This window comes from Thamnophis sirtalis, unplaced genomic scaffold (genome assembly GCF_051295495.1).
Source record: "Thamnophis sirtalis isolate CommonGarterSnake01/CBP01778 unplaced genomic scaffold, rThaSir2_p1.2 scaffold_4, whole genome shotgun sequence".
NCBI lineage: Eukaryota > Metazoa > Chordata > Lepidosauria > Squamata > Natricidae > Thamnophis > Thamnophis sirtalis.
This window is the reverse complement of record NW_028261384.1, coordinates 8,041,442-8,068,950: the sequence shown is the minus strand read 5'-3', so window position 1 is coordinate 8,068,950 and position 27,509 is coordinate 8,041,442. Positions and strand designations below refer to the sequence as shown.

The window sequence follows — 27,509 nt, the reverse complement described above, 5'->3', positions numbered from 1 at the left end:
ATCCTTGATTTACCACCTGATTGAGCCCAGAATTTATGTTGCTAAGTGAGAAATTTCTTATGTGAGTTTTGCCCCATTTTACAATTTTTCTTGCCACTATTGTTAAGTGAATCACTGCAGTTGTTAACTTAGTAACACGGCTGTTTAGTGTTAAATGAATCTGGCTTCCCTCATTGACTTTATTTGTCAGAAGATTACAAAAGGGGGATCATGTGACCTCGGGATACTGCAACTGTCATATATATGAGTCAGTTGCCAAACACCTGAATTTTGATCACATGACTATTGCAGATGCGGTTGTGAGTGTGAAAAATGGTTATGTCACTTTTTTCAGTGCTGTTGTAATATTGATCGGTCACTAAATGAACTGTTGCAAGTCGAGGACCACCTGTATTTTGAACAAATGAGTACTCTCAAAGTCCACACATCTTAAAGTTGCTAAGGTTGAGAAACACTGTCCTGGTAGAATAGTCTCCCCATAAAGTCCAAGTGCCTCGACTCAGACAAATCTTGGTCCATCCCAAAATTTACTTGCCCGTGAATTCTAGACCAGCTGAAATTTCAAAGTGTTTTCCTTATACTTCATTAAAAACAGGAGAATCTGGGAGAAAAGCAGATGGGCCAAAAGAAAAAAAAAACAAAACAGAATTCATGAGTTAAAAGTTTCAAACCATGTCAGACAAGGTGGCAGGTGCTGCTATGTATCCAGAGGATGATTTCCCCCCACCCCACAGGGCAGTAGTTTGAATAATAAATTCCTAATCTAAAAATGAAGCATGTTAGGTAAAGCAGCATTATTCAAATATATGGCTGAATTTGACTAGGGTAGCAGCAAATGTTTTTCATTAGTATCTTCCTTAGAATCTTAAATGTTCTCTAATATTCCTGCAATACTCAAAACAGAAAGAGAAGAACCCATGGCTGAAACAATGCGTCAGTCCTATTCATCTGAAATAAAACAATATCTAGTTCCAAAATATAGGCATTACAGTATTTGAAATATAATCTTTGGAAGAGGGAGGGAGAGAAGGAAGGAGAGAAGGGGGGGGGAGAATGAAGGAAGGAGGGTTGGAAAGGAGGAGGGAGGGAAGGAACGAATGAGGGGGGAGGGGGAGAAGGAAGGAGTGAGGGGAGGGGAGGGAGGAAAAAAGGAAGGAAGGAGGAAAAAAGGGAGGGAGAGAAAGAAGGAGGGAGGGGGAAAGGAGGGGAGAGGAAAGGGAGGATAGAAGGAGAGGAAAGGAGAGAAAAAAGGAGGGAGGGAGGGGGGAGGAAGGAAGGAAGGGGAGCGAGGGGGGGAGAAGATTTAATACCTTTATTCCTTTAAATCTAGACAGTGCTCGAAGAGGTCTGAGGGCCCTCAATGTTCTTAGAGATTTTGTGGAGATATTACTGTCACACTGTCTTGTCTTTGATATACGTCTCGACATAGGCAAAGAAACCTGTGAAAAACAGGAAAAGTACAATTGAACTGCAAAAAGACAACTTGTAATTCTGGTTTACTTTCTAGAAAAACCATGCTAAGATGTTTAGCAAATATCAATTGTATGCTTGCTATGAAAGCCCTGCTCTATAGTTCCCTCAACCCCATCCCCACCTCATTTTAATGTTCTCTCCTTTTATTGCGTTCACTAGCTTAGAATCATAGAATCATACAACATCAGAGTTGGAAGGGATCTTGGAGGTCCTCTAGTCTTCGACTCAAGCAGGAGATCCTCTAACATTTCAGACAAATGATTGTCCAGTCTTTTTTCAAAAACCTCCAGTGATGGAGCAACCACAACTTTTGAAGGCAATCTGTTCCGCTGGTTGATTGTTCTTACTACTAGGAAATTTCTCCTTAGTTTTAGGCTGCTTCTCTCCTTGATTAGTTTCCATTCATTGCTTCTTGTCCTGCTCTCAGGTGATTTGGAGAATCTTCTTTGTGGCAGCCCCTCAAGTACTGGAAGACTGCTATCATGTCCCACCTAGTCCTTCTTTTCATTAAACCAGACATATCCAATTCCAGCAACTGTTCTTCCTACGGTCATAAGCCTCCAGTCCCCTAATCATCTTTGTTGCTCTTCTCTGCACTCTTTCTAGAGTCTCCACATCTTTTTTACATTGTGGCGACCAAAACTGAATACAATATTCTAAGTGTTGATTTACCAAGGCCTTATAAAGTGGTACTAGTACTTCATGTGATTCTATCCTTCTGTTAATGCAGCCTAGGACTGTGTTGGCTGCTTTTGGCTGCTGCCGCATACTGCTGACTCATATTTAAGTGATTGTCTAATAGGACTCCAAGATCCCTCTCGCAGTTGACTGTTATTGAGCCAAGATTCACCTAATCAGTACTTGAACATTTGTTTTTGATGCCTAAGTGTAACACCTTACTTTTCTCTACATTGAACTTCATTTTGTTAGATATAGGAAATGGGAATGGTTTTTCTCAGGCTCCCTATGTGAGAAACTACTTTTCCTATTTCTACATTGCAGCAATGCGCCCAACAAGAAAATATATGATACTCACACACACAATAAAGAAATCAAGAATACACCAGCCATCAGTAAAATATTTTGTAAAGCCGTAGGCCACCCATTTGAGAAGCATCTCCAGGAAAAAGATACAGAAAAAGAATACATCGGCATACTTGAGAATTTTTTTTATGACCTTTCTTTTAGCGAGATAAATGTCTTCAAAGATCTGGAATTATAAATCAGATGTCATTTAGACTATAATAAAATCAAATATCGTATCTGCAGACCCTTCACATCCTGGACAAAATTGTTCTGACTCCTCCCCTTAGGAAGCCAAGATAAGGCATTGCATGCCAAGATAAAGTAAAATGTAAAGGTTCCACTCTCACATTTATTTATTTATTTATTTATTTATTTATTTATTTATTTATTTATTTATTTATTTATTTATTTATTTATTTATTTATTTATTTATTTATTTATTTATTTATTTATTTATTTATTTATTTATTTATTTATTTATTTATTTATTTATTTTGTATGCCGCCCACTCCCGGAGGACTCCGGGCGGCTCACAAAAGACAAGGGAAAGGGGGGAAATGAGACAAAGACAACATATTAAAAACAAAACCAACATTCACAATTTCCGTGGAGGTAGATGCTTCTCAGCTCCCCCCAGCCTGCTGGAACAGCCAGGACTTGGTGGCTTTGCGGAAGGCCGGGAGGGTAGTAAGGGTCCGGATCTCAACAGGGAGCTCGTTCCAGAGGGCCAGAGCTGCAACAGAGAAGGCCCTCCCCCGGGGAGTCGCCAGCCATCATTGGCTGGCAGATGGAATCCGGAGGAGACCCAACCTGTGCGATCTAATTGGTCTGAGAGAGGTAATCGGCAGGAGGCGGTCTCTCAGGTACCCAGGTCCGATGCCATGTAGGGCTTTATAGGTAGCGACCAGCACCTTGAAGTGGATTCGGAGACTAATAGGTAGCCAGTGCAGCTCGCGGAGGATAGGTGTAACGTGGGTATACCTTGGTGCACCCACAATCGCTCGCGCGGCTGCATTCTGGACTAATTGGAGTCTTCGAACACTCTTCAAGGGCAGCCCCATGTAGAGCGCATTACAATAATCCAGTCTTGAGGTCACAAGGGCGTGAGTGACTGTCTGAAGGGCCTCCCGATCCAGGTAGGGTCGCAATTGATGCACCAGGCGGACCTGGGCAAAGGTCCCCCTGGTCACAGCCAACAGATGGTGTTCTAGAGTCAGCTGTGGGTCCAGAAGGACTCCCAAATTGCGAACCCTCTCTGAGGTGCTAGTTGTTCCCGACTCTAGGGGGCGGTGCTCATCTCCATTTCAAAGAGCCAGCACTGTCCGAAGACGTCTCCGTGGTCATGTGGCCAGCATGACTAAACACCCGAGGCACGCAGAATGCTATTATCTTCCCACCAAAGGTGGTCCCTATTTTTCTACTTGCATTTTTACATGCTTTCGAACTGCTAGGTTGGCAGAAGCTGGGACAAGTAACGGGAGCTCACTCCATTACACGGCGCTAGGGATTTGAATCGCCGAACTGCTGACCTGTCTGATCGACAAGCTCAGCATCTTAACCACTGAGCCACCGTGTCCCTTGTACTGTCCCTTGCATGCCAAGATAGCTAGACACAAATATTCCCCCCCCCCTCCGCTGTCATCACTCTGCTGAACACATAATCCTTAAGTATTGCCCTATGTCTAAGTATATTTAATATTTACCCATGTAGTAGGGATTTATTGCTATGGTATTTCTCATCTTTTCATCTACCTTCTCTTATCTTAAGATTATATTACTTTGTTGTTTGTACAGTATGTACATTGAGAGCTTATGCATTGGAGACAAATTCTGTGTGTGTACAATAACACTTAGCCAAATAAAGCTGTTCTGTTCTACTCTACCCTATTCTTGTATTTTTATGATTTATATTGTTCTGTTGTTTCCTAGTGTAGGAAGCTATCACCCAGCCCTCTCCCAGAAAAATGAAATATCCTAGGAAATATTGAAAAGGCAGAATATTTATCTGGATGTGAAAAGAAAGGAACATGTTTTAAAAGTCGGAATAGCTCCCTGTAGCTTCCTGCCCATCCCCACTTTGTCAATGGCCCATTAAGAAGGCCAAGCTAGTCCACTTTACATAATAAAGAGTTCTCCTCTTCAGCTCCAGGGGGATGGCATCTAAGAACTCAACCAAACCTGGATTCAAAACGCAGCCTAGAGAGTTGCCCCTGCATAGCCCCATGGGAGTCTGACAACCAATCAGAATACAAGCTCAAGATCAAAGGCCAGAGAACTCAGCATCTCAGTCCTTTCTTCTCTTTTTCTCCACCAACACTGAAGCATGTGATCACCTTTTCTGTTCAGGGCTCAAGCCATGTGGTCCTGTCCACCAATAAACCATCTTTCCAAGCAGCCTCCATATCTCCAGTGTCTTTTTCCCCACTTGGAGCCGAACCCAGGTCATTTCTTTCATCACTAGTATAATTTGATTACTTATTAGTAACCTATGACTATCACTGTTGTATCTTTTTATTCTTGATGAATGTATTCTATATTATTTTTCTTTATGTACACTGAGAGCATATGCACCAAAGACAAATTCCTTGTATGTCCAATCACATTTGGCCAATAAAGAATTATATCCTACTCTGTTCTGTTCTGTATTCCGTATTCCAGTCTAGTCTAGTATCTGTATTATTAATATCTTATTAACAGCAGAAGGTAAAGAAAATCAGAGTTGATTCAAAGTATAGTAAACTTACCAAAGCACCACTACTCAATAATATCATGAATATAATGAAGGATTCAAACCAATTATGTTTGATAATTTTGTAGCAGGTTTTTCTAAATCTCCACCAAGTGTTGCCTGGAAATTTATCTGTATTCACTCTGCAGCATGGAAACAATTTCATGAAGACTGAAATAAAGAACATAGTAATGGTTAGTTCTTGAAAATGGATCAGGACCCAATCCATTCCTGGGGTCTTTTTTTTTTTTGGCAGTCATAGAACATAGGTCAGTGATGGCGAACCTTTTTTGGCTTGATTGCCAAAAGCAGGGGGAGCGCAGGGGGGGGGTCGTGTGCAGGCGTGCCACAGCCATAAAGCTATGTGCACGACCCAGCGTACATGCACACACACACATTTTAGCACACTTTTTTCACCCTCCCCAGGCTCCAGAGGCTTTTTAGGAGCCCGAGGAGGGCAAAAACAGTATCCCCTGCGCCCCACCCGGAGGCCCTCCGGACGTTTCAGGAGCTTCCCTGAAGCCTCTGGAGCATGAAAAACCAGCCCTATGGGCAAACTAGAAGTTCAGGAACAGAGTTCCGGTTTCCTCATAGGGCCGGTTTTCGCCCTTCGGAGCCTTCAGGAGGCTTCCCTGAAAGCTCCAGAGGATAAAAAAATGACCATACGAGCAAAATGGGAGTCACTTCCGGTTTGCTCGTAAGGGCGGTTTTAGCCCTCCGGAGCACTCAGGAGCTTCAGGAGGCTTCCCTGAAGGCTCCGCAGGGCAAAAAACAAGTCAATAGTATTTGGGACACATCTTTAAATGTTCAATTTCATGTTTAATGAATAAAAATAATAATAATAATCTGGGTGAACCATAATATTGAAATTGCCACATTTACCAAGAAGGATGACTGCCATTGATCAACATTTCAACAGATTTGCTTACCTGGATTAATTTTCTGCCAAGAAAGCTGGATAGAAAGTGTGCTCACATACTGTATAACAGCATGGTACACTGGTTTAACAGCCACAGACAAGAAACCACTACAGAGAGTGACTAATTCAGCACAAGAAACCATTGGTTGCCCCCTAACACCACTGGATGACATTACCAGGTCTTGCTGCTTTAGCAGAGTAAGAAAGATACTCAGAGATGATTCACACCCTGACCAGTGTCTATTTTCAGTTTTACCATCGGGTAGAAGACATCGAAGTATAGTCAGCTGGACAAACAGGTTTAAAAACAGCTTCTACCCATAGGCTGTCAAATTCCTAAACGCAATATAGTACCACAAACAGATTAATAAGATGAATTTCACTGATGCCAGTGTAGTGTGTAATATGTATTTACCATGATATAAGATCATACACTAGATCAGAGGTCTTCAAACCTGGCAATTATAAGACTTGTGGACTTCAACTCCCAGAATTCTCCAGCCATCTATGCTGTGGAAGTGTGTGCCGGCTAGAGAATTCTGGGAATTGAAGTCCACAAGTCTTAAAGTTGCCAAGTTTGGGGACCCTTGCACTAGAGTAATGTACATGTTGCACAGAATATGATGTACATATGGAAACATATGACTAGTTTTTTCTCCTACTTGTATAAGGATTATTCTTTATATTATTCATGTTGTCTTGTATTTTTGTGCGGACTGCACCAGTAGAGGCCAAACCAATTTCATTGTATACATGATGTATAATGACAATAAAGGCGTTGAACTTTGAACTTTGGCCTTCACCTTGTGGGAAACAGTCCTGAGGTTCCTTCTTGATCTCAGGCATGTGAAGGATAGGAGATCTCTGATCCACTGTGCTGATTTCTGAACAGCTTGTATCATAATCTGATCTCTGGATATGAGAAAAGAAAAATCAAAATCAACTTATGAGGAATTAAGGCAGCTCAACACATTATTCAGGAACATTCTATTCATGGTAGGAAAAGAAAAGGGCTGAAACTCAACATACTTTTTAACACAGCTTTGAGATCACCAAGTAGCATGCAGAAAATTTTCTATGATACATAGGAAATTTATCCATGGATTAAGTTGTAAACCACAAGAAAAACATGATTTGAGAACTATCTGGATCTGGAGATATTCTACTTTCGGTTCTGTATGACATTATACTGCCCCAAACTGCCCATGTGCAAAATACAGAATAACAGAGTTGGAAGAAAACTTGGAAGTCTTCTAGTCCAACCCCCTGCTCAAGCAGGAGACCTTGGCATATTCCATTCCAGACAAATGGCGGCCTGATCTCTTTTTAAACCCTCCAGTGATGGAGCGCCCACAACTTCTGGAGGCAAGCTACTGAATGTACATATGTATTTCCTACTGTAACTGACATATTTATACTGTGTTTCATTATAAGGTTTTCCAACATTGAGTCATTGTTTGTACATTTCATGGGCTGCCCTGAATCATGTGTCGACAGTCATGATGAATGAATGTTGCTTCTATTTTTAATTGTGTATTGTCTGTATATGTCATTACGTGTATCCCCTCCCTATAGGTTGTAAGCCGCCCTGAGTCCCCTCAGGGAAAAGGGCGGCCTATAAATAAAAGCAATCAATCAATCAATCAATCAATCAATTAAATAAATAAGCAAATGAATGAGTGAAATGCAAAAAGCTTTATTCAATGTTTTCCTTGTTGCTACGATAGGACAATGTGCCCTGAACTGAGAGTATTTGGAGTTTATAGAATTAGAGTTCCTACGGGGTTTATTGTCCACTCAAATGACATACCTCTGAAGAACGGATGCTATTTGCTTGGATTTTAAATTCAAAAGCTGCTTGCCCCGACAATTGGTAGTAAAGTATCATGTGGGGGACCCCTTGTCCCACACACACAAACTCAGTTCTGCCTTTCCATGCTTACCAGAAGGGCCCACTGCATGCCAAGGGGGCGAGACAAAAAAAAATCTGGAACCCTTTTTTAAGAGTAACCTAAGAATGGTAACTTCTCTGGTCAAATTTTAGAGAATGCAAAATACCAATTTCTCAGCAAGTAATGAAGATATCTCAATCATTTTTATTAGATTTACCTTGGGAACTTCCAAAGACCAAATACTTGTAGTTTCAGAAACTTGAGAAGAAAGTCTTCGATTTTGGCCTTGGCCTATTTCTCTCCTTTTTCGCAGATTGTTCTCCTAGAAAAATACAGCCAAGAAATAGTTTGCTTCGCCGAAATATTTTGTTGTTCATGTTCCTCTAATGCTAAGAAGTTCCATCCCAATACCATAAAATGGTATTAAAAGCAGTAAAGAAATGACAAAATCTTAAACGTATAATCTGAAATATTATGAATGTAATGAACATACAAGAGTAAATTATGTCATCCACATCCTTTGGCCATGAAACATGCATTGCTTTGTATTGTATAAGCATATTAGAGCCATATTTGGATTATTCAAAAAGTCTGTTGAACTATTGGCCACGGGTCCTTCTAGCAGCCAAATCAGAGGATGAGGAGGAAGTGTGGGAATCAGGGTCAATATCAAAGCAACCTGAGAACTCCGAGGGGGAAGAGGGAATGGATCTGTCAGAGATAGAAACAGAGGCAGAGCCTGGATCGTCCATCAGCCATCAGATGGACAGTCAACAGTCCCCACATCTGGAGGTGGCTGATCAGGAAGAGGAGGAACAGGGGGTCCAGTGCCTGACACACAGATGTACAGAATGCAGAGGAGAGGAGAGTAGTGGAAATCTATGGGCAGGTCCTTGGGACGGAAGAGCCACTGCTGCTAGTGAAGCCCTGCCCTAGCTCTGGGGATAAAAGGCAGGGGCGGAGATGAATAGGTGAAGTAGACAACTATTCATCTCCTTGCCAATCAGCCACTGATAGCATGCACTTCCAAATCCTGTCTGGAAATTATCAGATTTCTTCTTGGTATCTGCAGCGACTTCTGAGAGGGGGAGGGAGGGAGGGAGGGAGAGAGAGAGAGAGGAGAGAAGAGGGAGGGAGGGAGGGAGAGGGAGGGAGGGAGGGATGGGGAGAGAGAGAGAGAGAGAGAGAGAGAGAGAGAGAAAGAGAGAGAGAGAGAGTCTGCGAGTCTGCTTGCTGCTGGAAGAAAGCAAGAGTACCTTCCAGGACGTCCATTGCAAGTGTGGGGAGAGAGAAAGAGAGACACCTGGGGTGTTGGGTCCAGTTCAGGGGGAAAGGGAGTGAGCGTCACTTTCCACAGGACTTAGAGACTTTGTAGTCTGCTGTGAGAGAGCAACACTGGTGATCCTAATAAAGAGAACGTTTTGTTAAATACAAAGAGCTTGTCGTATTTGAGAATTGGGCCAGAACATGAACCCAAATTTTTATTCCTCCAGAGGATCATAAATAGTTAAAAAAATAAAAATTAAAAATAAAGGAGTTCCAGCAGATTTTATTTTGCTAATTGTTGCTGACTCTAGAGGGCAGTGTGTTTCAAGGCGGTTGAGCCAATGCTGACCAAAGACATGTCCACGATTATGTGGCCAGCATGGTGTCACAGAGCGCTGTTACTTTTCCACTGAAGCAGTACCTCTTTATCTATTCACATGTACATGCTTTGCAATTCCTAGGTTGGGAGGAGCTGAGACGAGGACAGGAGTTCATCCTATCGTGTGGCACTCGGATCTCGAACCAGGCTGCTGGCATTCCAGCTGAGACTCCAGACCACTTCAGATATATAGTAAAATGAGAGAAATCCCTCATCTCTTCCCAGTGTCTGTTATTCAAGTTAAAGGTAAAGGTTTCCCTTGCACATATGTGCTAGTCATTCCTGACTCTAGAGGGCAGTGCACATCTCTGTTTCAAAGCCAAAGAGTCAGCGCTGTCCGAAGATATCTCCATGGTCATGTGGATGGCATAATTAAACACTGAAGGTGTACAGAACACTGCTCCCTTCCCACCACAGGTGGTCCCTATTTTTCTACTTGCATTTTTACATGCTTTCAAACTGCTAGGTTGGAAGAAGCTGGGACAAGAAATGGGAGATCACTCCGTTATGTGGCACGAGGGATTTGAACTGCCAAACTGCCAACCTTTCTGATCAACAAGCTCAGCGTCTTAGCCACTGAGCCACCACGTCCTAGTTGCTATTCAAGTTACATACGGGTAATTCTCAACTTCAACCATTCTTTAGCGATCATTCCAAGTTACAACTGCACTGAAACAGAGACTTGCAGCCAGTTCTCATATTTATGACTGGTGCAATAGAGATAATCCTCGATTTACAACAGTTCGTTTGGTGACCATTTGAAGTTACAATGGCACTGAAAAAAGGGACTTATGACCATTTCTCACACTTAAGACCGCTACAGCATCCCCAAGGTTATGTGATCTGCATTTGGATGTTTGACAACTAACTCACATTTATGACGGTTGCAGGGTCCCAGGGTCAAGTAACTCCCCCTTTTGCAAACTTTTGACAAGCAAAGTCCAGGGGGAAGCCAGATTCACATAACAAGCTTGTTACTAATTTAACAACTGCAGTGATTCACTTAACAGACGTGTCAAAAAAGTCATAAAATGGGGCAAAATTTCTCACTTCACAATGTAAATTTGAGGCTCAATTGTAATCATAAGTTGAAGGCTACTTATATCACATGATCAAAAATCAGATGCTCAGCAACTGGAATGTATTTATGTTGGGTGCAGCATCCTGGGGTCACATGATCCCCATAGACAATCTTCCCTGACAGTTTCCAACAAGCAAAGTCAATGGGGGAAGCCAGACTCACTTAATGACTGCATGATTCACTACAGTGAAGTGCTTAACAACTGTGGCAAACAGAGACATATAATCAGGCACGATTCATTTAACAATTGCCCTGTCTAACAGCAGAAATTTGATCCCAATTATAGTTTTAATTACAAGACTACTTGAAATCATTATTTTTCAATTGTATTATCCTGGCAAAGAGATTTTAATACCAACTGGTTGATAACCGGGCGTTGCCTGGGTATTTATTTATAGCGGGAAAATGTCCAGACCAAACGTAATTTCTAATGTTGGATTTTCCCCCTTACCAGAGGGGGCCCCCTTGTGCAGTACTGTGAAGCTGTTACCGTGGCAACTTCTCTGCGTTGTACAGAGAAAGCCATTTTACGGCAGTGCAGTAGAAGTCATTTTAAGGCACAACAGGCTTTATCTTAGCAGAACACTCACCCTGAGAGGTGTTAGGGGTGTTTTACCTCACAGTGTTTTTTTCCACAGAGTAAGTCATTTGTGTGCCAAGTTGAAATTGCTTGAGGTGTTCCAGAATTATGCTGGAACATACACACATGCAGTTATACGTGTGTGTGTGTGTGTGTGTGTGTGTGTGTGTGTGTGTGTGTAGAAATAAAATAGAAAATAGAGTAGAATAGAACCGAACAGAACAGACAGACAGATTAACCTGTTTCATCCCTTCAGATGCCTCCTAAAGTTAAAAACTACTAATAGAAAATTTGGTTGGTACATGACAACAAAAAAGGAAGCCGATACAGAACCACATGAAAAATAGAAAGAAATTTTCCCCAATTGTTTAATTATACTTTATAGGGGTAATCTCCCCCTTCCCCCCGCAAGTTAGGATAATGGTTTCCTACCAGGGTACAAAGGTCACTGTCCTCAACACTTAATGTCTCCAGTTCAGCCAGGGGGATAGTGGGAATCTCCGTGTAATCTGTCACGAAATCTTCCTGCTTTCTATCCCACGGAAGTTTATCCCAATTCCCGAAGGATTCCTTTCTAGCAAAGTTCTCCGAGATCTCTTTCATATGTTCAGAATCACAGGACCTTTCAATGGCAGTTGTCTCATTCTTTTTCTTTGGGCCTGTTATCCTCAGCTTCTTCAGGAAGACATGGCAACACCAATCCCACAGAAAAAGTCTAACAAATCGCAGCCCCGTCTGAATCAGTGCTAAAGACTTTCCAGGCTCAGGTTTGTGGTCATCAGCTTCTATTTCGGAATCGCTGCTACTGAAGGAACTCAGCAGCAGAGCGATAAAGAGGTTGAGGACCTGAGTGGGAAGAAAAGCAATATTTTTTAAAATATAAAGAATAAGAGACAAGTACCGTATTTTTTGGAGTATAAGATGCTCCGAAGTATAAGATGCACCTAGCTTTTGGGGAGGAAAACAAGAAAAAAAATCTACCTCTGCCTCGCTGCAATTTGCCTCCTTGAACAAACAGCAAACAGCCTGTTTCAGTTTCAGTTTAGCCTGATTAGCACAAGGGTAAAAAAAGCTGCCTCTGCCTCCCACCAACTTGCCTCCTTGCAGCAAACATCATGTTTCAATTTCAATTTCAGCACAGCCTGATTAACACAAGCAGCTATGTTGGTTGAATCGGCATCAGGATGATCAGCTGTTTCAGACTGCAGGAATTGCCATAGCCTATTGCCATCTATGCGTGCACCATTTTCAGCCTCTTCACGCCCCTTTTTCGGCTTCTGCGCACCTCATTTTCCACCCATTCCAGATCGCAGGGATCGGAATGGGCGGAAAATGGAGTGCATGGAGGCCGAAAACAGGGTGCACGGAGGCGGCACTAGGCAATGGCAATTCACACAGCTTGAAATAGCTGATGGTCGGGAGGGAGATCCAACCGACACTCAGTTGCTTGTGCTAATCAAGCTGTGCTGAAGCTGAAACTTAAACAGGCTGTTTGCTGTTTGCTGCAAGGAGGCAAATTGCTGGGAGGCAGCGGCCAAAGAGCGAGGGCTGGTGGGAGGAAACGACTACATTTGACGTATAAGATGCACCCAAATTTTCATCCTCTTTTAGGGGGGGGGGGAGTGCATCTTATACTCTGAAAAATATGGTAGTCCTCGACTTACAACCATTAATTTAGTGACCACTTGAAGACAAGTTGAAGCACTGAAAAACGGATTTAGGACCATTTTTCATATTGATGACCATTGCAGAATCCCCATGGTCACATGATCAAAAATAAGAGACTTGATAACTGTCTTACATTTATGACAACTGGAGTGTCCAAGAATCATATGATCCCCTTGTGAGATCTTCAAGCAAAGTCAAGTGGGAAGACAGATTCACTTTACAACTGTATTATTAACTTAGCAACTGCAGCTGACTGGCAAGAAAGGTGGTAATATGGGGCAAAACTCACCTAACAACTGTCTCGCTTAATAATGAAAATGTAGGGTTCAATTGTGGTCCTAAGTCGAAGACTAGCTATGTTCATACTACAATCCTATTCATGCGGCCTGGGGTAATAAGGCTTATTTCGGAATAGATAAACATAACATTACAACATCAAGCTATTTTCCACCGCAGTGTAAATATTATGCTGTGAAAGAGGTCTATGAGAACACCTGTGCTCAAATACTGCCAACTCTTTAGTTTTGCTCCTGAAATAACAGGATACATTTTTTTCACCTGCTTCTCACTGGACCATTTAACACAAGGTGAGGGAGTTAGGAAGCTCCAACCAAGTTCCATTATTAATACAACAGCAGAGTTGGAAGGGACCTTGGAAGTCTTCTAGTGCAACCCCCTTCCTAGGCAGGAAATCTTATACTGATCCAGAAAATGGCTATCCAACATCTGGAGGCAAGCTGTTCTACTGATGAATTGTTCTAACTGTCAGGAAATTTTTCCTCAGTTCTAAATTGCTTCTCTGCTTGATTAGTTTCCACCCATTGCTTCTTGTTCTACCTTCAGGTGCCTTGGAGAGTAGTTTGACTTCCTCTTTGTGGCAACCCCTGAGATATTGGAAGACTGCTATCATGTCTCCCCTAGTCCTTCTTTCTATTAAATGAGACATACCCAGTTCCTGCAACCGTTCTTCATGTTTTAGCCTCCAGTCCCCTAATTATCTGTTGCTCTCCTCTGCACTCTTTCTAGAGTCTCCACATCTTTTCTGTATCATGACGACCAAAACTGAATGCAGTATTCCAGTTGCGGCCTTACCAAGGCATTATAAAGTGGTATTAACACTTCAAGTGATCTTGACTCTATCCCTCTGTTTATGCAGCCTAGAACTGTGTTGGCTTTTTTTGGCAGCTGCCAAAAATTATTTTATTAAAAATTATTTTATCAAAAAATATTATGTTAAGTTCTCTATTAGGAACTTATACATAGGTTTCAATCCATGCCATCATTTCCACCCACAGAATCCTCAAGGCAGCTAACTGTCAGAGGTCCAGTAAAAGCACTTGCTAAAATCTTTACTAATTTAATGCTAAAGACCTGGTTGAAAAAGAAAGTCACGATTCCTTCTCTGAGGATGGGAAGAGTGTAAATAAAGTATAAAGGATCAACACAGGAGATAACACCTGTTAATTCCAGGTTTTTTCTGGCTGTGCTTGAAACCAGTGAAAATAGTATGACTTGAACAATGAAAAAAAATCCATGAAGCAATGAATAGTGCAACACGTTCCCAAGGTCAATAATTTAGCCCATTCTTTCAATCTTGGCAAAAGTTTGCTCAAGCAAACTAAGTTTGACTCCTGATGAGTTCCATGAAGTGAATTTAATTTTTCTAGTAGCATAATGGATTCTTTATTGTTTGTTAGAAATTCTGTTTATATAACCTTATAGAACAAACCAAATGCACAGTCACCGTGTGCTTTACTTCTTAATTGTTAGAAGGAAACAGGAAACTTTCTATCTAGAGAAAAGATATAGAGTATACCATAGATAAAACCAGGAAACTTACAAATATTGCCATCTACTGACTCCACTGCTGTAATTGTTGAATAGAATACAAGAAAACTATTCCAACATTCTGGGAAATTGTTCTCAAGATGGTCCCTTTGGCAGGCACTTCACAGCCCATTACTGGGTTGTGGCCTATTTGCAACCAGTCCGCGTCAATGGTGGACAGACATACACACATGCAGGTCAACTGGCATGAATAGTAAGTTGGCGCACAAACACATGCATGCAGCTCCACCTGCAGTCGAGCTGCACACACACACGCATGCTGGTCCACTGCTCACATGAGTCTAGCTGCTCACACAGCCCACTGCTTGCACACCCCAGTTCCTCCCCCACCAAGTGAGCTGCCAAGCAACAAAGGTTGGTGATCGCTAACCTATGGTGCTTTACCCAAGGATAAACTAGGATGCAAACCTGTTTAACTTCCAAGATGAGCAAGAAAGCAATACATAGAAGAAAATCTATCATGAGGTCATCTCAGTGGAGAAAGTTTTTGCTTTTGTTTTTTTAAAAAAAAAACTACAGGTAATCTTCAGCTTACAACCATTCATTTAATGACTGTTTAAACTTCCAGTGGTACTAAAAAAGTGACTTTTGACTGTTTTCCACACTTTCAATCGTTACAGCATCCCTATAGTCATATGATCAAAATTTGCATGTTTGGCAATTGGCATGTACTTATGACCTGTCCTGGGGTCGTGATCCCCTTTTGTGACCTTCTGACAAGCAAAGTCAATGGGGAAGCTAGATTCACTTTACAACTGTGTTACCAACTGAACAGCTGCAGGGATTCACTTAACAACGGTGACAAGAAAGGTTGTAAAATGGAGCACAATGCAATTAACAACTTAACAACTATCTCCCTTAACAACAGATTGTCTCAGTTGTAGTCACAAGTTGAAGACTACCTGTATTGTAAAAGGTTATCAGCTCTGATAAAAGTGCAAGTTTGAGGAAACAAATAAACAGAAAGTCTAATAAACAAATATATAAAAATTCACATTATGCATTATTCTAGAAGTAAATCATATCACTGCCTTTTTAAATAAAGTTTTTTTTATTTTTTGTTCTCTATATATACATTCACATTATTTTTCTTTTTTTACATTCATAATTCTAATACATTTGTCATTCCATTTATAGAATTGTAATATTCCATTCGAGTTGTTTTGTTTACCATCCCTCGCCTATTTTGACACCACCTTCTTCTCCTTTCCTTTTCTCCCTCCCTTCTCTACTTCCTTCCTTCCTCTTTTCCCTTACCTCTCCCCTCCTCCTCTCTTCCTCTTCCCCTTCCTACCCTCTCTCCTTCTCTGCCTCCATCTTCCTCTCCTCCTCACTATCTTCCTTCCTTCCTCTTCTTCTCATCTCATCTCCTCTCCTCTCTTCCTTTCTCTCCCTTCTCTCCTTTCTTCTTTCCTCTCCTTTCCCTTCCTTCTTCCCTTACCTCTCCAATCATATCACTGTTTACAGAAGAAATTACCATGTTTCTCCAAAAATAAGGCAGGGTTTTATTTTCTTTTGACCTCCGAAATAAGCACTTGGCCTTATTTTTGGGGAGGTCTTATTATTTTTGAGATTCAAGAGGTGGTGAGCGTGGTCACCTAATGGCTGCTGCTGTGTTGCAATATTTTTAGGGATGGGTCATTATTGGGGGAGGTCTTATTTTTGGGGAAACAGGGTAGATGACAGGACTTTAGAGGGGAAAGTTCTCCTCCTGATTTTGTTAACCGAGAAAGGCTCTAATTTAAATTGCCCTGACAAAAATATTTGGAAACTTACCACCAGGTTTCCTAAAACCAGGACCAGCATGAACAGAATTATGCACCGTCCTTCCCCGGCAACTTGCATGCATTCCCACATGGTGGAAATCCATTCTCCGCACAGAATTCGGAATATAATAAGGAATGAATGTAAAAAATCTTTCATGTGCCAACGCAACTGGCACGTCTCAGAACTATTATGGAAAGGACAATTCGGCACACTGTTGTTGTTGCAGATGCTAGCGTTAGCAGCAACAGCGCTGTAGTAATTCCCAAAGGCTTGCTTGCCAACCACGGCAAAAATGAATACAGTGAATATCAGAACCAGGGTGAGGTTACCCAGTGGGCCTACTGATTTCAACATTATTTTCATAAGCTTATTTAAAGCTGGCCAAAATTTTGAAAGTTTGAAGATTCTCAGCTGTTGGGGATAAGACAGGGTTGGGGAGGAAAGGAAAAAACAGAGAAAACCAGCAGTTAGATTTGAGTTTTATACTATGCACACAGTTCATCCTTTCTGATTGGGAGGTGTAATTCACCTCCTAGTTCTGGCACTGATTTGTAGCAATGGTGAGGTCCTCATAGGGCCTTAAGTTCTGCATTCCACCCCGTGACCAATGGTGCTGCAGAGAGAACAAATGTGATGGTGGAGCACTACTTACGGTGCTACATTCAGTACCAGCAGACTGATCGGGCTGACTTACTCCCCTTCATTGAAGCTGCATATAATAATGCAGTGCACAACAGTCTGGTCTGGTAAAATAAATGTATCAGACTATTCATACCAAAAGGAAGTTCAAAATGCCCTTTTGTATAAACACTCACTTGTACAAGAGGATGATATTTACATCTGAAATTATATATAGTACATGTTGTCATTAATGATTCAGAGAGAATTACAAATACTTCCTGATGCCAGCAAATGCTCTCTGAATCAACCGGTAAATATGCTGCTTCATATGGTGTTTCTCTGGTGACTAGCTATTCTATCAGGCTCAAGAGAAGAGGATCCTATCAACAAGAGAGAATTGTCATTATTATATATTATTTTATCTCACCTTGTACTGTACCAAGACAAAACACAGAATATGCATCCGGCAAAAACTGGCCAAATTATTGCCAAAAATAAGACACTTCATTACTCAAATTTAGCATTCTAATTTGTTTCCTTTAAAAAGTAGCAGTTCGTTCACAGGATGGACATAAAAGATTTATACTTGACTGAATCAAAAGGGTTCTTTATTACCGTTCTGAAAATTGGCGACCGCATTTTCAGGAACAGGTTTATTATGCTTATAATAACCACAGTGAAGTCAAACACATTCCAGGAGCACTGAAAATAGTAATATGGATCCAGGGCAATCATCTTGAGGACCATTTCTGCTGTAAAAATGGCAGTGAATACCTGCAAAAAATACATCAGAACTATGAAAGACTGATGGCTCCAGATTTGTTATTGCAGAAGGCAAAGTCTCTTTATTATTAGATTTTTATCCCCCTTTATTAGTTCATAAGTAATTCAAGATGGTGAACATCCTCTGATTTTCCCAATAATAACAAACTTGTGAGGTGAGTTTTGCTGAGAGACATTGACTGGATCTGGCTTTCATGCGTCATGTGGGACTAGAACTTCTTGTTTCTTGGTGATTTACCCAAAGTCACCCAGATGGCTTTCATGCCTATGGAAGGATTATAACTGTACTATTTCCTTTTTTCATCTCACTGCCATTCCAGGGGCACGTAATGGGTAGGCATTAAAGGCATTAAAAAATCAAGATGGCAATTATTAAAACCATCTTGAGTTTTTTTGACTGCTCCTGAAGATGCCTGGCCACTTCATTATGCAACTGACTGAGTTCAGAGATCTGAGTAGAAGAAAATGAATAATTTAATGCATAATTAATATATATAACATTTAGAGTACCAAGCTTTGAAAAAAGAACGTTTTCCCAGAAAACATAATTATTGCCTGGCATGCACCTTAATAAGAAATTGAATTCACTTACATTATTTCCTTCAGTAACCTGTTCTGATGATAATGAAAGATTTTCCAATGCCATCAGCATGGTATTTGCTATAATGCACAGTGTAATAAATAGTTCCATTAAAGGATTTATCATTATTTTCTTCAATATATTCTTTATCTGCAACCACAGCGAACAGCACTGCCAAATCAGATGCTTTTTGAGAGTTTCTTTCAGGCTGGGAGGAAATTCAAATTTGGATTCTTCCCATTCTGAAGACCAAGAGGAACATAATTATGAGTTATTAGATTAGAAAATGCAGAATAACTATTTCTGTTTAACTTTCCAGGTAATCATTGACACTAATACACATGCTTAACCTGAAAGTCCATCTAAACTAACAAAGAGAGCCGAGATGGCGCAGTGGTTATGGTGCAGTACTGCAGGTCACTTCAGCTGACTGTTATCTGCAGTTCAACAGTTCTAATCTCACTGGCTCAAGGTTGATTCAGCCTTCCATCCGAGGTGGGTGAAATGAGGACCCAAACTGTGGGGGCGATATGCTGACTCTGTAACCGCTTAGAGCGGGCTGAAAGCCCTATGAAGCGGTATATAAGTCTAACTGCTATTGGTATAAATGTATATGATGCATCTTTTCATAAAGTTGTTAGCAGAAAAGGTGCTGCTCTGTAACACCTTCTGATTCTTGACTGCACAGGTTGTCTTCAATTTATTATCACTAAGTGGCTCTTCAATGTTACAACAAAACAACATTTATGATCTGGTTTTGAAGTTCCAACATCTGCTCTGGGGTCATGTGACATTTTGGGCACTCAGCCGCATATATAGGATTTTGCAGTCCTCCACAGTCATGTGTCCACAATTATGTCCATGTTTACTTTCAGTTTCTGGTCACTACCCCATTGTAAACATATAATGGTAATCGTGTTCACAACTGTTTCCTTAATAACCACCACAAAGAAATCATAACGTCAGATCTGGTCACACGGACCATAAATGTGGGTTCAATTAAGTACCACCTGTAGACTATAAACTTGATCACAGTTTATCAACTGTGACCCTTTTAAGAGGTATGGACCAACTCCCAGAATTCCTCAGCCAGCTGGCCAGCCAACTCTGGGAGTACAAGTCCACATCTTTTAAAAGGGCCAAGCCTGAGATGGAATCAGAATCACACAAAAAGTGTCAATATTCCGACTGACGAACCCAACCAAAGCAAGCATGGTCGAGACATTCTAATCTCTGAATCTGAATCACTCCACTCTCTAGCATTACTGCAAGAGCTATGTGGGCACCAGCATCACTGTGAGCGTCCTGCAGGGGCTAATGGCCCCATTTGTATCACTCTCACAGCCCTATTCATGTGTGCACATGTGTGTGTAAAAGGCACCTGCCCCTCCCCCCCTCCAGGCCACTAACCCAGAAAGATTGGAGAACTCTGTTGTAGAAGTATATGATATAGTGTGCTGACTCTAGGATTAGGACCTGGAATAGTGTACTGGATCTAAGTCATGGGAGATTAAGATCAGACCAAAAAGGTGCTTTGTCACACATATTTCAATTTAGCATTCTAATGACCACCAATCTGCACATTTTCAATCTGCTTGTAAAGCTTCATGGATGTGATCCTTGTAATAACTATTGCTTCAGTTAGAGCAATGGTTCTCAACCTGTGGGTCAGAACCACTTTGGGGTTCGAATGACCCTTTCACAGGGGTCTCCTAAGACCATCAGAAAACACATATTTTTGATGAACTTAGGAACCAAGACACCAATTTTATGGTTGGGGGTCACCATAACATGAGGAATTGTATTAAAGGATCGTGGCATTGGGAAGGTTGAGAACCACTGAGTTAGAGACAATATAATTGTGTTCCTCCTTGAATTCTGGGCTTTTTTAGCTGAATTAGAGGGGAGGACCAGGGGATATTAACCACAGTATGGTTAAAAAAAAAATCAAGGTTGCAATACACATGAAAACAGGTGGGGTTACAACAGTATCATTATAGTTGCCATCTTGGCTTTTTTGATCCCATTCTGGGGAAGACCCTTCTAACTTTTGTAAATAATACAACACAAATTTAAATGAGTTTTGGATCATGAAAACTTAATTGGCTGTAATATAATAATGGTACTGAAGCTGCTTTGCTGTAAAAAAAAAATAGGAGTCAAAATTTCCAAATTATTGACATTTATTTGAAAACCTGTCAATAGTGAAAGCTAAAAGCTCAGAAACAAAAATATAGTATGAAAAGAAGATAATCTTTGTAGCTCAGAGTTAAAGTATTGGGGTCTTTGATGTTTTTGAGCTTGGCTGTTATTGTTTTTCCAGATGTTTCATTACCAAACAAATAACCAAACATTGCCATTCATGTCATTACTTTTTTGGTAATGAAATATCTGCAAAAAACAACAACAACCAAGCTCGGACAAACCAAAGACCCCATAAAAATGTGGTGGAATTGTCTTACAGGTTTTTTTAAATGGGGTGGAATTGTTTTTACAGTAATACTGGGAAAGATTGAGGGCAAAAGGAGAAGGGGGCGGCAGAGAATGAGGAGGCTGGATGCAGTCACCGAAGCAGTAGGTGTGAGGTTAAATGGACTCCGGGGGATGATAGAGGACAGGAAGGCCTGGAGTAGTGGTGGGTTGCAGGCCGTACGCACCGGTACAAGTGTACCAGAGCCTGGCAGGAGCAGCAGATACCGTTCCGGTACAGTGCTCCAGAGGGCCCACCTGTCTTTAAACTCTTTGGCGCTTCTGCACACGGCACGTACAGCGTCTGTGCGACGCTCTGCCAAGCAGCTAGAGGCGTTGCTGGATGGTAAGATGCATGTGCGTGCTACACGCGTTCATGTGGAGAACACCGGAGCCCGTTGCAACCGTACTGACCCACCACTGGCCTGGAGGAACATTGTCCGTGGGGTCATGATGGGTCGGACATGACTTTGCAACTAACAACAATTTTATTTGAACAAATATTTTAAAAGGACTGAAGAGGATTTCTACAGATGGCTTTTGCTGTGGAGCTAATACTTTTCACCTTTTCATTTTCAACAGAGAATGAAAGGGAAGGGAAAGGGAAAAAGGGGCTGAACTATTTTCACATTTTACCAAGCAATTAAAATAATTAATAATACTACCCAATATATTTTTGAAAATTGATTTGTTTTCTTTTCACTCACCCATAGTTTTGCTAATCACATTGGCAGCACTTGTTAATTTCTGCCTTTGAAATGGATCACCAAGCATTTCAAGCGGTAGTTGATAGGACATCACCATCTCCTTCTGTGGAAGAAAAAAAAAACCCTCTTTACTGAATAAAGTGAATGTTTGAACTATTAATGTACCCTTTATTGAAACACCTCTTATTGGGTGAGTGCAGGAAAATAATTTCCTGGAAAAGATCTTAGGTTAAGATCCTCTTGAATAGGATACAGTTTAAAGTCTTATTCAAAATATTTGATAAACATTTGCTTAAAGGTAAAGTTAAAGGTTCCCCTAGCACATATGTGCTAGTCATTCCCAACTCCAGGGGTGTGTGCTCATCTCTGTTTAAAAGCCAAAGAGCTAGCACTGTCCAAAGACATCTCCATGGTCTTGTGGCTAACATGACTAAATGCCAAAGGCGCATGGAACACTGTTACCTTCCCATCAAAGGTGGTCCTTGTTTTTCTACTTGCATTGTTACATGCTTTCAAACTGCTAGGTTGGCAAAAGCTGGGACAAGAAACGGGAACTCACTCCATTATGCGGTGCTAGGGATTCGAAACACCGAACTGCTGACTTTTCTAAATGACAAGCTCAGCGTATTAGCCACTGAGCCACCACGTCCCTTAAACATTTGCTTAGAGGTATATTAATTGCCTGTAATTGTTAGAGGTATCACATTATTCCAGGTGTTTTGTAATGCAGAACTAAAGATCTTCGCCCCAGGTAGTCCTTGACTTACAACCATTCATTTACTGACAGACCATTTTTCACATTTATGACCATTGCAGCATCTCCGTGGTCTTGTGATCAAAATTCAGACTCTTGGCAACTGGCATGTATTTGTGTCTCTGTCTCTCTCTCTCTCTGTCTCTCTCTCTCTCTCTCTCTCTCTCTCTCTCTCTCTCTCTCTCTCTCTCTCTCTCTCTCTCTCTCTCTCTCTCTCTCTCTCTCTCTCTCTCTCTGTGTGTGTTGCGTTTGGCATACAAGGGCAACATAAAAAAATGGCTTTCTGCCTGGATGGCTCCTAGGGTGAGTCGAAGGACAGAAAATGGAAGCAGTATGCTCCCTCCCATATTTTGGCATACCAGGGGTTGTGACATAATACACACACACACACACACACACACACACACACACACACACACACACACACACACGGTCTTGTATATATACATACATACATACACACACACAAATATATATGTGTTTGTGTGGGTGGGTGTGTTATCAGCTAGTTCATAATAAAAATAAGTATGTAACTATAGAAATAGCAACTTTCATGCATACTTCTGAATTCATTGTTTGCTTATTTTGATGAAATGAATTGGGGGGGGGGATCAGTGGTGTCCATAGTGTGGTCAAAAGAGGAAGGATGGAAGTTATAGCATCATGATTGAAGCCCACCTATCAGGCAGAAACAATCAAGCATATGTGGGCAGAGTTCAAACTAACTACTTTATTATGTTCTGCCTGTAATACAAGAATCTCCCCAATCTAGCAGCTCTCCTTTGGGAACAATTACAGTAGATAAGACTCTAAACCATTCAGGGAAGGCTAGTCCTGGCCCCTCTTAACGTTGTGCAGTGTTAGATCTCTCCATCCTACCAGGCTGGGTGAATCTCAATATTAGCCCTACACATATAATACTATGACCAGCATCCTGCCTCTTTTGATCTATCCTGAAGATATTGTTGGAAAAAAATGCACATTAATCATGAAACACATTTAGAAAAAGTAATTCTACATTGTTAAGTTAAAAACCAGAGATAGAAAGTAAAACTGTAGTTGGAATAAATTTGTAGGTGCAATTAGATAAACTATTTTTTAAGGTTGTTGGTTTTTTAATTTGACTTATAGATTTATAAATCTATGAAATGAAACTATAGCACTTTGTTGGTTGCCCCTTAAAAGCTTTATATACAATACAATAATACAATACAATAGCAGAGTTGGAAGGGACCTTGGATGTCTTCTAGTCCAATCCCTTGCCTAGGCAGGAAACCCTATACCGTTCCAGTGTGTGTGTGTGATTAGTTTCCATCCGTTGCTTCTTGTTCTACCCTCAGGTGCCTTGGAGAATAGTTTGACTCCCTCAGGGCAACCCCTGAGATATTGGAACACTGCTATCATGTCTCCCCTAGTCCTTCTTTTCATTAAACTAGACATACCCAGTTCCTGCAACCGTTCTTCATATGTTTTAGTCTCCAGTCCCCTAATCATCTTTGTTGCTCTTCTCTGCACTCTTTCTAGAGTCTCCACCTAGGTCATTAAATTTCTATTTAATAAGATTGATATATCTTGCACTCTGTTTATAATGGTTAAACTGCTTAAACTTACAAGTTCCTTTTGATTTTTATCAGGTGGTGAATAAAACATTGTTTCGTCTTCTCCATAGGTTTTTGATTTTGTGTTTTTGCATTTCTTCTTTCTCTTAAATGTTCTTTTCCTTTTTTTATTTTCAGATTCTTCACTTGATACTTCCAATTTTTCATTTGATAATGCCAGACTTTGTGAAACTAGTTCCTGAAACATACATATATATATATATGTTTAAAGTATGCATTGCAAGAGTAGTAGTAGTAGCAGCGATAAGTAAAAGAATACTGATCTTGTAAAAGCTAATATGCAATGGAAGAAATAAACATAGACATCGATGCCCCAGCAGATATCAATATCTGAATGATCTTGGAAGGCAAGCAGGGTCAATACATGTCAATACTTGATTAGGAAAAAATACCACACATGAATGACACGAGGGAGGAAGGGGAGGGAGAGAGATGGTTGCTGGATAGAAGATTGATTACATAGATGCACACGTGATAGATATAGAGATAGATTATAGAGATAAAGATAAACACATACATACACACACACACACACACACACACACACACACACATATATATATATATACACACACACACACACACACATATACATACACACACACACACAGAGACAGACAGACAGACAGATAGATAGAGTGGGGGGTCTGCTGGATTGAAGATTGATTACACAGGCACAAGTGCACCACTCTGTTCTCCATTTGTTCATGTTTTGTTATCGTATTGATGTATTCTTGTAGTTTACTTTTTCATTGTTTATTTTATAGTTCCATTATTTTGTTTACTTTCTTTTCATTCATTCCTTTTAATTGCTGTAAGTCAACTAGCCCACAGCGAGATAGGTGGCAAATAAATTTAGCATGTACATAGACATACATACATACATACATGTTTGTGTGTGCATGCGTGTCACACACCCATACACAGAGTCTCCATCAGCATGATATTAATATTAGAGGTAGTCCTTCATTTACCACAGTTTATGTAGTGACCATTTGAAGCCACAACACTGAAATAGTGACATTACTGTTTTTTACACTTATGACATTGCAGTATCCACATAGTTATGTGCTTGACAACTCACTAATATTTATGATGTTTGCAGTGTCCTGGGGGTGGGGAGGCTTATGCAATAACCTTTTGTGACCTTCTGACAAGCAAAGTAAATGGAGAAGTCAGATTTACTTAACAACCATGTTATTAACTTAACAGCAATGATTCACTTAACAAGAAAGTTTGTAAAATAGGACAAAACTCACTTAAAAATGCCTCACTTAGCAAGATAAATTTTGAGCTCCGTTTTGGTCATAAGTCAAGGACTACCTGTAAATATACACAGACACACAGTCTCATGCTGTATGAGCATGACACTAATATTATTTACATTACTTCTTCCACTTTAAAATATTAAGACAGAAACTATTGATTAGTAGAGTATACATTTTTAATAATTTTGCCATAGTCACTACCAGATTAATTGATTCTAATTTCCACATCTGCCTTTCAACAGATTTTGAGCAATTTATTATTTTTTTCCTGATATGTTGCGTTAAAGAGGTTTTTAAAGGGAGAATTGCAAATCACTATAAATAGCTTCTTAACTTTTGATATTCTTCATTTGTTTTGATGTTTGCATTTAGTACATATGGAGTCTTTGTGATGAAAAATACTCTGAAATGTATAGCTGTCTATTCTGTAGTATAAACTTTTACAATTTCCACCCAAAAGTCGTGCATACACTTATTTACAGCATGTTTTTTCATCAAAATGTTTGGGTACTTATTTTATATAGTCTTTGATTTTATTTAGTTTTGATTGTATGTTACTACTTTTTCCCAAATTCTGTATTCTTATATTACAATAATAATTATGTCTATTAATTTAATAAATTTATGTAGCTGCCCATCACTCATAAAGACTATGAGCAGCATCCAAACTTAAAAACACAAAATAACAGAGTTAAAAATACAAAGTAACCAAAACCATATGGAGAATATTTTTTCAATCAAGAACATGGAAACCATCTATTAATGATGCATTGTCTTCCTATTTTCATGGCTGCAATAGATTCTTTCAGTAATACAGCTAGTCCGCAACTTACAAACACAACTGAGCCCAAAATTTCTGTTGCTAAGTGGGACATTTGTTAAGTGAGTTTTGCTCCATTTTATAACTTTCCTTGTCACAGTACTTAAGTGAATCGCTGCAGTTGATAAGTTAGATCACCTGATCCTGGCCTGGGAAGGGCAAAAATCTCCCCCCCCCCCACCCGGTGGTGCAGGAGGCTGAGTAGGCCATGCCCACCATGCCCACCCCCACCCACCCAGCAACCCGGGAAGAGAACTGGTTGCTAATATTTTTCAATCCCACCCCTGCCTAAATGTTATTTACAAACCTTTTGTTCCTTTAGCACTTTTTTTGCTTCTTGAAGTAACATCTCTCTTGCCTTTGTCTGTGCTTGAGTCGCTTTATTTTGCTCTTCATATGCCATTGAAACAACAGCCAGGATTAAATTGAAAAGATAGAATGAACACAGAAAGATGACAATAAAAAAAAATATGCTATAGGATTTCCCAGATGTTCTGATAACCTGTAAATACAAAATCAGAGAACCCCGGTTTCTTTGAGATCCCAAAGCAAATACATTAAATCAAGATTTCTTGCCAACATGCACATTTTGTGAACGTTTCAAAGAAATAAATTTGTTAATTCGATGTTGTAAAGATCATATTGTGCCTTATGGTCAAATTAATGAATTGTGGCACTTAATTGAGGGTGAAGATTCGTTCTCTGAGCTTGTGAGTTGGTTTCCGAACATTTCGTTACCAAGCTACGTAACATCTTCAGCTGAGTTTATGGAAAGATGTTACCTAGTGAGGTACAAATGAGATGGGTTTTGTAATTTGTTAGCAATCATGGATACTTTGTATATTAACTTTATATTTTTAACGGTTATTTTGTGTTTCGATTTGACTTATTTTCTCTGTCTTAAAAGGGATAATCAGGCTCATTACAGACAGGAATTTAGAAATAAATTTAGGAATAAATACTTTTAACATTCCTAAATTGAAAAGATAAACAGGCTGGAGATGATTTCCAGTTAAGAAAAAGTTTTTTAGTACAAATTGGGGTCTGATTTATCCCTTTCGTGAACGCTAAACAACCTTTTTCCTTGCAATTTATGCCCCCTCTGATTTCAGATCTCATTTTAATCAACAGATGTGATATTCTGCGATGCAAATATATAACATGTTTGATTATTTGTAACTGATTTCCTATGCAAAGAAGAGATTACTTTTATCCTGTCCAATCAACTTTCCTCTTGGATTTTTTCTTCGTTATGCTAATT

The 27,509-nt window shown here is 40.3% G+C and overlaps 1 protein-coding gene across 1 annotated transcript in view; it reads right to left on the bottom strand.

Annotated features, from left to right (window-relative positions):
* The window catches only part of LOC106539744 (sodium channel protein type 5 subunit alpha-like), a 60,412-nt gene that overhangs the window by 12,222 nt on the left and 20,681 nt on the right, over positions 1 to 27,509 (bottom strand). Inside the window, exons 10-23 of the mRNA XM_087712238.1 lie at positions 26,556 to 26,750; positions 24,153 to 24,338; positions 21,788 to 21,890; positions 18,624 to 18,853; positions 17,864 to 18,022; positions 16,637 to 17,038; positions 11,806 to 12,190; positions 9,854 to 9,898; positions 9,726 to 9,733; positions 8,256 to 8,360; positions 6,950 to 7,058; positions 5,244 to 5,398; positions 2,510 to 2,683; positions 1,311 to 1,439 (exon numbers count right to left, since the gene is read on the bottom strand). Of these exons, the coding sequence (XP_087568364.1) occupies positions 1,311 to 1,439; positions 2,510 to 2,683; positions 5,244 to 5,398; positions 6,950 to 7,058; positions 8,256 to 8,360; positions 9,726 to 9,733; positions 9,854 to 9,898; positions 11,806 to 12,190; positions 16,637 to 17,038; positions 17,864 to 18,022; positions 18,624 to 18,853; positions 21,788 to 21,890; positions 24,153 to 24,338; positions 26,556 to 26,750 (2,385 nt within the window). The remainder of the gene's footprint in view (positions 1 to 1,310; positions 1,440 to 2,509; positions 2,684 to 5,243; positions 5,399 to 6,949; positions 7,059 to 8,255; positions 8,361 to 9,725; positions 9,734 to 9,853; positions 9,899 to 11,805; positions 12,191 to 16,636; positions 17,039 to 17,863; positions 18,023 to 18,623; positions 18,854 to 21,787; positions 21,891 to 24,152; positions 24,339 to 26,555; positions 26,751 to 27,509) is intronic.